The 12,730-nt window shown below is 39.7% G+C and overlaps 1 protein-coding gene across 1 annotated transcript in view; it reads left to right on the plus strand.

The window, feature by feature from the left end:
• Positions 1-12,722, plus strand: part of cog5.L (component of oligomeric golgi complex 5 L homeolog) — a 129,546-nt gene extending 116,824 nt beyond the window's left edge. The window contains exons 18-22 of the mRNA XM_018252643.2: positions 522-759; positions 6,287-6,363; positions 9,652-9,778; positions 10,551-10,630; positions 11,980-12,722. Coding sequence (XP_018108132.1) covers positions 522-759; positions 6,287-6,363; positions 9,652-9,778; positions 10,551-10,630; positions 11,980-12,094 — 637 coding nt within the window. The 3' untranslated portion in view covers positions 12,095-12,722. The remainder of the gene's footprint in view (positions 1-521; positions 760-6,286; positions 6,364-9,651; positions 9,779-10,550; positions 10,631-11,979) is intronic.
• The last annotated feature ends 8 nt before the right edge of the window (positions 12,723-12,730 follow it).

A 12,730-nucleotide genomic window follows, 5' to 3' on the forward strand; every position in this document is an offset into this window, starting at 1 on the left:
CTTCTGAGTGTATCAGCAGCCAGCTGAGTAGACCTCAAGGAAAACGGACTTGTTTTAAACTGTCAGGAGTCAGAGCCAGTTAGAAACTTCGTTTAATAGCAATTACACTTACAAATCGCTCAATGCCTTAAATCAATTTATATTGGAAGTTCATTTTAAGTTGCTTCATTACATTTCAATTCCTTATCCGAAAACCATTTTGGGTGGATGCCCCTATATCATGAATATATATCATTCTTATTGAATTATGAAAAAGAAAATAAACACTAGCTTGACCAGATTTGTGAGGAAGAGTGGTGTGTGAAGAATTCAGTGTGTGTACTTCTAACTACCCTTTTAAATATACCAACTAATGCATTTTATATATCCCTTTCTTTTTTGCCAAACACTAGGTTGTATAATAGATCTTTAACTTGGCTTTGGTCGGGAAATGGAGACATAACAGTTCTTCAGAATTGCACTTTACAATAACGTTAAAATGTTTTTAGATTTCAACCCATTATGTGCTTTATGTTTTTCAGCAACCTGTCGAACACAGGAAAGCCAGACGTGCCATGCTCTTTGTATATGAAAGAATTGCAAGGGTTTATAGCACGAGTTATGAGTGACTACTTCCGACACTTTGAGTGTTTGGACTTTGTCTATGACAACACAGAAGCAATTGCTCAAAGAGCCATTGAAGTCTTTATCCGCAATGCAAGTCTACTAAGACCCCTTGGGGAAGGTGGAAAAATGAGACTAGCAGCTGATTTTGCACAGGTGAGAAACTATTGCAAATGACGTTTAAGTGCATTAACTTAATGGAAGTTTAGTTTTATTTGCTTGGAACTTTGAAAAATAGATGTGATACTGTATGTCAAATATGATGATTAATATTATTAGAAATCACCAATATATTGCGCAGTGCTGCACAGTAAATGGTGTGTATCATCTACATACAGAAGTGGATATATTGCAGAGCTAAATGGAATATTTTCAGACAGGGCAGCAGGAAAGGTTTCCAAATATTGAGGCTGGCCCTTTAATTGGGGACCAAAGCAGTGGACACAAGACCCAGCATAAAGGCCAAAAAGGGTGAATACTTCCTAGCTTTACTATTCTTGGAACTTTATCAGTGTAATTGTTCCAACAATATTTTTAAATATCTGTAACCATGAAAAGATATTAGGGGAGTTCCTGATCAAATATTGGGCTGCAAAGTGAGAACCCAAGTTAGTCTGAAAAACACCGGTATAAGGTAACATGTTGTAGATGTTTTTTAAGTGCTGGGTCCTATTGGTATTTGTTATTTATGTGAGGTGGATGAGAGGAGGCAGATTTTGTCAGCAAAGTGTAATACAGAAATGTTGACAAGTGTGAAATAGGGAGCCAGTTACTACAGTTAGGATCAATAATTGGATTGTTCAAGAGAAAATGATTTTTGCAGGCTGAGTTCAGTGGATTCGCTGCCTTCCCCAGCTACATTGATTTGCACTGAAAACTACTGCTTCTGCGTGCGTGCATTCACAGGAAGAGGAGGTTGGCCTGAAAATGCCTGAATTCTGGCTGACATCTGCTCCTTCAGATGAAACAATAGAAAGATTTGCTCTTGATGATCATTACTATGTATGAGTTAAAAGGGTGAGAATACCATCCTAAATGTGAAGCATGGGTATGACAACTTCATGATGTGTTGGAGCTTTGCTGCAAAAAGAACTGGTATGATTCAGAAGACAAATGAAATCAAGAGGAAAGAGTGTTATGTAGACATTCTGATGCAACATCTCAAGACTTCAACCAGAAAATGTGGTCGCAACTTTCTCTTCCAGTATGACAGTGATCCAAAGTATACCTCCGAAATTGTAACAAAAAGACCACAAAGCGAAAGTATTGGAGTGGTCAACATAAAGCCCAGACCTGAATGTCTCTAAAAATGTATGTCCCTCAAACCAGACTGACAGTTCTGTAAGCAGGAATGGGCAAAAATTCCAGTAACATAGTGAAGGCTACTCCCTACGTGTTTAAATCAAATTAAAGGACAAGGAAACTCTGAAAATGAATACATTTCACCTGAAAGGCATAATAAAAATAGATCTTAGGAATTTATTTATGCATTCCCAGCAGCTTACAATGAAACGATCCGCTTTCTAAAGCTTGTCCTCTTCACACCTGCTGAATCCGCATTCGAAGACCACCCACATGCGCAGACATGATGGTCTGAATTACGCACATTCATGTATGTCCTCCAGCGTACCAATCATCAGCACACAAGAGCTGGTTAAAATCCAAGACAAGCAGAGCATGGGCATGGATGCGCAGAAGAATATCGTGACACTGACATTTAAGGAACAGATATGGTGGCCACAAGATGATTATGGGGCATTCTTCTCCGCAGCTGGATTAACATAAATGTTAGCATTTCTTTTAAAAAAAAAACTTTGCGGTTCACACGGGGGTATTGCTTCCAACAACTAAGCAGAATTATAATCAGGGGAGTTTCCTTGTCCTTTAAGTAGTTAAAAGCCAATGCCACTAAATACTAGCAAAGTGTATATAACTTTTGACTCACAGGAAATCTGATATGGTAAGTAAAAGCTAAACTTAATTGGTCTCTAAACTTTAAAATTACCTTATAAATAAAGTAGATATGCTATCTTGAACACTGACAATGTATGGTAACCTACGATTTGTAAAAAATAGTAGTTAAACATCTTCAGCATAGGTGTATGTAAAGTGTAGGACAAACAAACAAACCTGAGCCTCCATATACCTACTAATTTATGATGTAACTAAAATTGATCTGATAATAGCAAATATTAATCTAAAGTTTCAGCAGGTTCACTATAGCTTTGATACCAGTGTTCCTCTGATAAGGATGCTTGTAAGAAATCCAGTCAAGATTCGGGCATATCCAAGATCCAAGATCAAAGCTCATTCATTTAAGAAAAATTGAAATGGGAATGCTGCAATATCAACATACAATTCGTCGGCACACCGCTTACTTCATTTGGGTTCATTCAACTCCTTTTATTCAACACAATCTTTTGCACTATAGTTCTCAATAGCCAGTGAGCACAGTGTTTCTTCAGTCTGTACTTACCATAGGGTTTTTTTCTGGTAGTAGTAGTGGTTACCTAGTAGTGCAGGGTGCTGGTGTACATGAGTTACTCATCTGGTTTAGAACTGGAAGAACCTAATATATAAGTGGGGTTGGACTGTGGGTTATAACATCACAGGCTTAGCACTGCTGAAGCTCTTTGCGCTAATTCAATTTGCCCGGTGTTAACTTGGAGTTTTACACATTTAAAATGCTTATAAAATCTTTTACTCCAGAGAGCTGTCCGTTTTAAATGAGGTTGTGCTGTATATTTCTGGCAACAAACTGTGCCGTTTCTTAACTGTTTAGCATTTTAACCTTTTCTAAGGCTTTTTTTTACACATCTCAACTGCATTCTGCAGGGCAACCATCCATTTTCAAACAGAAAAGGACGTTGCTAGTGCAGGCATTCGAATCTAATCTTTTTTGGCAGACTGTGAAAATGTTGAAGGCCACTGAAATTAGAGCCAAGTTCATAAATTCTCATTTTAGTAATATAATGACAGCATTTCAAGCACAAAGTGTTCCCTTGGTTTGTGAGCTGATGTTTAACTAAATCAAGTGTAATTATTATATAATAGTGTCTGTTAACAAGTTCAGATTTTACTAGTTACAGAAAACCACTACATTTTTGTTATCCTGACATAGTGAAATGCAACGTAAGATGTTACTAGCCTGTGCCTTTAATATAACTATGGCCAAGCTGTGCTTGTTTGTAGCCATTTTTTAAACTTACAGAAGGAAAATAATCAGTATAGAAAAATTGTTACTTTGCCTGTATCTTTTTATGGTAGACAAATAGGATATGAAAAACATCTAAAGCCTCTCCAATTTGCCTCAGGTGGGGGGAAAAATTCCTTACTGACCCATAGATGGCAATCGGACCAGTCCCTGTATCAACTTTGTTTCATTCCGTAACACAATATTTTGTTACTTGTTAAAAAGGCATCCAACCCCTTCTTAAAGCTTTCTTATATATCAGCCTGTATGACTGATTCAGGGAGAGTATTCCACATCTTCACAGCTCTCACTGTAAACAAAAAAAAAACCCTTCCCAATATTAACTTCATTTCTTAGTGGGTGACTTTGTGTCTGCTGTAAGGACCTACTTGTAAATAAAGCATCAGAAAATGTATATGATCCCTTTGTATGTTTATACGTTTTCATATCTCCCCATACGGAGTTGCCCTTCTATGGACTCTTAATTCAATAAAATCCCGTTCTTACCAGTTCTTTGTAAATGGGAACAGTTACACCCTCTTCCTGCAAAATTGTATCCCTTCTCTATCTTGGATTTGCCTAGTGCAGTCCCATTAAGGGTAAAAGTGGCTTCTATATTTTTACATCCCAGGTGCATGACTTTATCAACATTGAATCTAATCTACCACTTGTCACCTGCAAACACTCATACACTGCATACAATACCCTCCCTAAGCAGTCATTTGTGGGGCATTGTATCAAACATTTTGACAAAACAACCAAAAAATCTGATCTATTGCTCCCCCTCAGTCCGACTTAACACTTACTTCACTACAAAAGCAATCACATTTGTTTGACATTTATCTCATGCATTAAATGAAATAACATTATGGTCACTATTACCCAGGGGTTCTAGTACTTGCACATTTGCTATAGGCTTTGGATTATTAGATCCAGTATAACATGGTTTCTGGTTGGCTTCTCAACAATCTGTAACATAAATTTCTCATGTAACAAATTATACATCTGGAACCTTTAATTGCCCTGGTTGTACCTTTGCTCCAGTCAATCTCTGTGTAATTATAATCTGCCATTCTTAAAACTTGCCCTAAATGAACAGCCATTTCTGTTTCCAACAAGAGCGGAGCCCCTTCCTCTTCACTTTTGTGAGTGGGTCTGTAGAATACTCCTAATTTGCCTGACACTTTTTGAAAGGTTAAAACGATCAGCCTTCAGTCCATTTATTTTCCACCAAGAATCCTTCCATTATATCAGGTTTTAAATCCTACTTAACATAAAACAAATACTGCCCAGGCATGTGACTCATTCAGTCATGTTCCCAAAATGTTTCACTGTGTCCCGACTTTCTCAAGGGTGATGGTCCATCACCCTTGAGAAAGTGATGGAGTGTTGTCAGCACAATCAAATTTCTTTGATTAAAGGCGCTGATATAATTTTACATGATGGGAGTGCGCCCCTTCTTTTATGTTTATCCTTGTGGTCTGGACAGTCCCTGAACCCAAATTTCCACCAATATTTCAGTTAGTTCCACCTCAATGTGAAATATCAACTCAAAGAGATCAATTGCATGGACACCACTGTTCAAATTAAAGATCAAACAATACAGAGATTTTACCAGAAGCCAGTAGATTGCCCAACATATAGACCACCTTTCATCCCAAATATATCAAACTCACGCAAAATCTTTTCTTGAATAAGAGATACCATCCCCCAGTAATTGATGATCACATTCACAGAGCCACAAGGTTACCAAGGGAGAATCTCATCTGATACAGACAGGGCCAGGAATGCAACCAGATACCTATTGTAGAGGGGCCTACAGGGCAAAAAACTACGAATAGCTAAAGACATCCAATGCTACATAATGGCAGTCACCTAAGGACAAGTTTCTTCAGCTGTGTCACATCCATGTGGTCTACATGATGATAATATGCACTGTGTACAACTGGTGGACTCTTCTGTAGAAGAGACAGGACCAAAACTAAGTGAAATAAGAACCTGCATCTCTACACCAAAGGAAAATAGAAACACCACTTTGAAAACACATCTGTGGTCAAGATCATTCTCTCTTACATGAGAGGCCCAAGACCATTTAGCAGTATGACGACTCACCTTTCACATTTCTTGACTAGATCCTGGTTCTGGAAACCTTTTTGATCCCACGCTTGCTAAGTTTGTGGTTTGTAATGTTTCCATATAGTAACCCATTTACAGTATCACTTTAGAAACAAAAAACAAATCTTTTCCCATGGTGTTTGCTAATTACATAAACGAGTGGCCACCAATTTAGCCTGTGCTAGATATATCTGCTTGACTGATGGATGGATGTTTTGATTGAGGGACTGATCCACTTGTCAGGAAGGCATTATGATCATTTTTTTAAAAATCCAGTTTGAGAGGAAAATAGTGTTTATTTTGTGGCCTTTCCCGGAGAGTCAGGCTCTAAACAGGAATTAAGTCTGTGGAATAAAACATGTTTTTATTTTTCAGATGGAACTGGCAGTGGCTCCTTTATGCAGGAGAGTTGCAGATCTTGGAAAATCATATCGGCTGTTGCGTTCTTTCAGGTACGTTTTCTAAGAGATCTTTCTAAAACTTTGTACAAAGCAAATGCTACATTCCATGCATTGTGTGTGAAGTTTGTTTTGTAGCTGTATGTAATTATATGTCAGTTTGGGTAGCAATGGCTGCAATGCATTCTGGTCACAACTTGTCCCTAAATGCAGGTCGCTTGCTGCCCAGAACATGATTTTGCACCTCCAGTGGGGGCATTGTGACGCACAAGCACGTTGTAACTTGCTCTGGATTGAATGTGCAGCATCACTATCAAAGGGAACCCTACCTGGCCTCCCCAGCACTTGTGTATAAATGGAGCGTTCCAGGGGGATATAATGTGCAGGCCACCTCCCACCCCACAGTATGCAGCGCAACTCCAATAAATGCAAAAAGAAAAAAAAGATCCAAGTCAGTTTGGCTGGACAGCCACAAATTATGTATTTTTATAATTATTTGATACTAATGTTGAGTCACATTCAATTTAATATTTGCCCAAATCAAAAAGCGTTATAATGCCTTGGGGACCAGTAGTATAAGTAGATGTTATTGGGTTCCACAACAGATTTATTTTTAAGACCCTCAAAATGTCCAGAGATTAACATACTTTACTCTGCAGCCATGGGCTCTGCTTCCTCTGTAGTTAGACCTCTGCTGGGGACGGAGCTGGGCTCCATGTATCTGGGGGAGCTGTTTATGGCCTGTTAGTAACAGCCCCATACTGGTCTGCTCTGTACAGAATAGCAGCAATCGCCTTGTAGAGAAAGTGTCATTTACTGCTTATTAAATAGTGTTGTGTAGTTTTGAGTTTAATATACAGTGTCAAATCTGTTTGAATCCTCCACTATAAATAAACCTTGCATGCTGCACATGGCAAAGAGAGAGGTTAAAAATGAAATGTTGTAAGAGAATCAAATAATAAATAGTCGTTTGGACTGTTTCAACACTGCGCATATTTTATTCTTGAAATCCATGGTAACTAAGTAGGCGTCAAAACCTGCTGAATTATTTATTACACTTGATGGTAATGTTTCTACCCAGCAGCTCCCTTACAGTTTTGATCGTTGCTTGCAGTGTAGATTTATCAGCACCATTCAATTTCTCTGCCTAAATAAACATCAGCAGTCACATGTTAGCATTGCATTTGTTATTGCAGCAGGGTCAGCCGCTTCTAGAAACAATCTGTGGCTCGTATCGTACCCGTGTTTTACACCTATTGCTACTGCATACTATTTACATATACTTAAGTGCCACAGACTTCTTTTCTAACATGTTCAGAAAACAGTGTTTATCCCATGTAGAGTCTTCCCCTTGCTCACATGTAACTGTCGGCTCATTGTAACCGCTCCTATACAGGAGGCAGCTGAGAAGGGAGTGGATTTGGAGTTTGAATGTCCAGCTGATGTATCAGCCCTAAGTAAATATGTTCTGTTCTACATTTAAAGTTATATTTGTGTGTCCTGCACATAACACATCCCTATTGTATACATATATAAATACTTGGAAGAACATAGAAAGATAATTGAAGGTGAGACTAAAGGGAAATGCTGACCAAAAGGCTAAAGGAGAATGGAAATGAGAAGCTGGGTGACAAGGGGAGAGACAAGTATAGAGAGAAGGGGAAGAGAGGCAAAGAGAAGTGACAGAGCTGAGGAAAGGGAAATGTAGAAGAGTAGAATGTGCAGAAAGGCCTAAAGTGGTTGTGACTTAAAAGTTGTGATCTAACAGCAGAAACCTTCCCTGTTCAGGTGGTCCCTCCAAGCAAGACTGTTTGTACCATATAGTCATCTGTGAGTAAATAGGAAATTTCCCCCAGCCCACCACAGCTGGATACTTGCACAAAATCCAGTTGCAGAGTTAGGGGGAGGAAGGGGTTACTGACCTCTCCAGTGATTGGCTCATGCACCAGTCGCCAGGAAAAAGTGTCGGGCTGAGGTGCAGTGCCTTGGGCAATACCAGAACTAAATACAACTCTGCCTCCAAGATACAAGTCCAACACAATGTGGCCCTCCATCTGTAGAATGTTGCACAGCACTGGATTAAATATAACATTGCAGTTATAAGGAATTGTGTAGGGCCTGGTGAGCAGTGCAAAAAGCATGTGCCAGTTGGTGTTTTTGGACTTTTGCGCCCCCCGCCCCCATACTTAGAACGTTTGCAATTGTTCTCTACTGAACACAGAGCTGGGGGGAGACATAGGTGGCCCTGTACTCCCTGTCTATGTCCCAACAGCAGAATTCTTTGATTTCCAGTCTAACATGAGGTGCCGAATGTAGCAATGCCCTGGATGCAGAGGAAAGAAGCTCTTTTTTGCATACACATACCCTGTACTAATTTGGCAAATCAATCTTTGATAAATATTAGAGGCCTGTCTGTTTCCTTTGTGAAGTACTTGCAAAGTGACATTGTCCTTCTTGCTTGGGCCCAAATATTGCCACAGACACCGCATTCTGTGCAACTAACTGCCTGTTACTGGACATGATTTGCCATGTGAAATCATTTGTGCATCTGGCCCTTATTGAATATTTGTTCTTTTGCCTCCTATTATAGAATTGTCACTGGGAGAAGAATCTGACATGCCCTTGTTGGCAGATACAAACATTAAGACATAATTAAGTTCTGTTTCTCTGGCCTTGTAGGTGTAATGTAATTAGCTGCCCATCAGAACATCTTATTCTCTCTCAAAATAAAATCCATTCTGCAGCCCACAGGTGTCTGACTAGTTCTGCCTCAGTATCAGCCTGTGTGCCCCAAATAAATATATATATAGATATATATCTCGGGGTACATGCTGTGTTTTAGAGATGGAACCCTGTTCAGCCATTGGTTCATCTCCAAGAGAAGCCCTTTATCCTGCTGTGCATGCTGGGAGTTGTGTTACAGCTCTATTGTCCCTTTGTTCTCTTGATGGGAAAAAGCTGCAGTTTCCAGTAAAGACATTGCTGTGAATGTGCTGGAGATGTTCAAGGACACACGCTGTGCAGATACATTTCTCTGATCTTCTGACAAGATATTAGGGCTGAATTGGCAACAGATTGTAACATCCGTGAGCATTTCTGAGCATTTAGTATGTACACGCTGTGTTGTGCTCTCTTTGCTGCTTAGTCTCTTCACTAGGACAATATGTATATGTATGAGTTATCCGCTCATATTTACAGGGCTGCTCCCTGGGGACAGCATTCCTAGCAATGGAGATTGTCCTACATTAGATACAGATAAGGACATTTATGTACAGAATTGCATCTTTAATCATGTACCATTTGCATTGACTATGAGTAAAATATGCAAACTTCTTGTTGCAGGCCTTTGCTGTTCCAGACCAGTGAACATATCGCCAGCAGCTCTTCTGTGGGAGACCTCATCCCATACAGTGTCATTCTGCAGTTCCTTTTCACAAGGGCCCCCCCAGACTTGAAGTCCCCATACCAGGTAACTTTTTATTCCATGAAATCTGCATCTTCATTTTCCCCTCTTACATTTTCTTTTTCTATTAGCAGTTGTTCACTTCTCATATCATGCACGTGGCTTGTGATGTTGGGAGCTGTGTTTTCTCGTGTAAAGTTTAGTGTCGGAACCCCCTAACCATCCTGCAACACCAGCTGCCATTCAGCGACTCTAAATGCCAACTTTGGAACTGGTCTTCCTAAACTCAAAATGAGAAATAGCTTGACATTTTAAAGTGCAACGCCCATTGCCTTCTACATTATTAAATGCAACTTCATGCAGAAAGGGAGGATGCCGGATACCCTGCCAGTTAATGTGTGGGGAGCGCAGGGCTGTTCTTGAATTGCACTAAAATAAATCCCCTCTCAGTTGGTTCTTACAAACTTGTTTTTTTTCAAGATAACACAATGATGATGTATATGTTTTAAAAGGACATGATGAACTAAAGAGACTACAGAATAAATCTCTTTCTGCTAAAAGGCACCTTTATGTGGCTAAAGTCTGTCCCCCCCCCCCCCCCGTGAAATAGATAGACAACTTTTTCCTCAGGCCACTGCTTCTTTTCAACCATTTTCTTCCCTTTAAAACATCATTGCATTAGCTATACACACAGTAAGCTGGGAGAAAGGAAAGTGCTTAAGCAGTTAAGTCCCACAGTGTGGTGACGTTTTCTCCAAACAGAAATTCTTTAAGTGCTGCAAGAGACGTAAGCAATAATGTCTGAGAATTTCTTATTGAAGATTCTTTTCTTTCCCAGAGAGCAGAATGGTCCATTGCCCGTTACTCCCAGTGGCTGGATGATCACCCAATGGAAAAAGACCGGCTGCTTCTTATCAAGTAATGTCATTCCTTATTATATATGCAATAACCTTCTCTTTAAGGGTGGGACTCAACGGTGCGGCTTGAGCTGACACGTCACCATGCGACAAAATGCATGCGACGTGTCGGATGTCCTGGAGATACAGGAAGTGAAGGAGAATTCGCAGGTAAGAACTACATTTATCCAACTGTCGGATGAAAACGATGAACATTAGACGCATGCATTTTACCACATGGCGACGTGAAGTCTTGAGCCGCACCGTGGAGTTCTACCCTAATATGCCTCCCCTTAGATATTCACAGTCATTTTGTTGGAATGGTTTTCACTGTAAATATAGTCCAATTCCCAAATCCACGGGCAGCAGTCAGTGGTTATAGATTTGAAAAATATGTTTGAATAGTTGCTGGGTGCCATTATGGGTGTAGTTGAAGGGGATGCTGACAATATTTTCAACTTCTCTTTATGTTGATGCTGCAGCAGCCCAGCAGTCCTAACCACACTCACTAAGGCTGCACTTACAACTACCAATTAAATCTCATGCAACGGTTTTGAATGAATTTTGGTATTTGAGCCTGACCAATATCTCTGTACTATGGATATTGGTTGGACAAGACTTAAAATCGTATCTTTCAGTGACCTACATTGGCCAGTTAAAGGACAGCGCTGCAAACATGTAAAAGTGCAGGTTTCCCTTCAAGATAAAAAAGTAAACTAAAACAATTTCTAGTTCTCAGTATATTGCTGAGTGTGAACTGAAGGTGGAAAGGAAGCGACACTCTGTTTCCGTCCATTAAGTTTGGGGAGCTAGGGGGTGCAAAGCAGGGTTCTATAGTGCCACTTAACCCTTTAAGTGGCAGCAGAATTTTGTATTGTGAACTATGAAAAAGCAGTGGATGTGGAAAAGTTACCTACCCCTTTAAGCCCGGGGTATAACAAATATGGGGCCCCATAACACAATCATTAGAGTCCATTGGTAGAATGACTTGTTCTGTAAATAATGTATTTGTGGTGTAACTCGCAGAAGCCAATTATCATTTCATGCAAATCTATTTCAGCAGATTGATCTGAGCTAATTACTGGCTGCCATGGGTTACTGCACTGATGCAACTCTGTAGAGTTTTAGTAAATGAAAAGAATACTGAGTGCACAGCAATGCGTGTAATAAGTAGCTCTGCATAAGTACAACTGTCACATTACCTCTACTTTGAGTGTGTTGCTCTGCGTATAAGGTGAGGGACTGTACTTGAAATTATTAATACAAAGTTCACATATGAACCCATTCTGTTCAACACATTGCTACTTTGACTTGTGGTTCAGGTGAGATTTTGTGTAACTAATATTTATATTCATTTTTTATTTTTTTCAGAGGAGCCCTTGAAGCCTACGTGCAGTCTGTAAAAGCCAGAGATGGCAAGGAATTTGCACCAGTCTATCCCATAATGGTTCAAGTTCTTCAGAAAGCCATGTCTTCCCTCCAGTAGCCTTTTTAATAGTTATTTCTACCTTTTCTTTCTAATCTCTCTGGTCTTTCCAGTAGAATGCAGTTGGAAGGAGCGATTGTATAGGAAATCAGTTCCATGGCCAGAGATTGTATCAAATGAAATTGCTGATTTGGTTCCTACAGGGAAAGACAAATGCTACTTTTTTTGTACACCTTATTCTTTAACCCACAGGTTCAACAAGAACCAACTGCAAAGGCCACCCATGCCCCTGTCTACTGACAAATGAATCAAGGGGGAAATTGCAGAGGTTTCTGTCACTGGGCTAAAGCCAATTTCAACTTCAGTGACCAATGCCTATTGAAGGCAGGATCACACTGGTACATGAACATCAAACACTGCATTTCCGCTCACTTCCCAATGTATCAGTACCAAAATCATTCCTCAGCCCTGGTGTGTGAGTTCATATGCTCTGAAACTGGATCCATAGTCAGTAGATAGGATCATGGGGAACCTGTTTTACATGCTAGTCGTCTTACATTGGTCTTTTCTGTCACTTTCTGTTAAAATATTGTAAACGAACCAGTCAAATACTATGGTGAAGATTGTGGTGAACATTGGAACAATCATACTTGCAAAAGATTGATAATAAACTTTCATTACGACAATACTAAATGC

The sequence above is a fragment of the Xenopus laevis genome, chromosome 3L, assembly GCF_017654675.1.
Source record: "Xenopus laevis strain J_2021 chromosome 3L, Xenopus_laevis_v10.1, whole genome shotgun sequence".
Taxonomy (NCBI): domain Eukaryota; kingdom Metazoa; phylum Chordata; class Amphibia; order Anura; family Pipidae; genus Xenopus; species Xenopus laevis.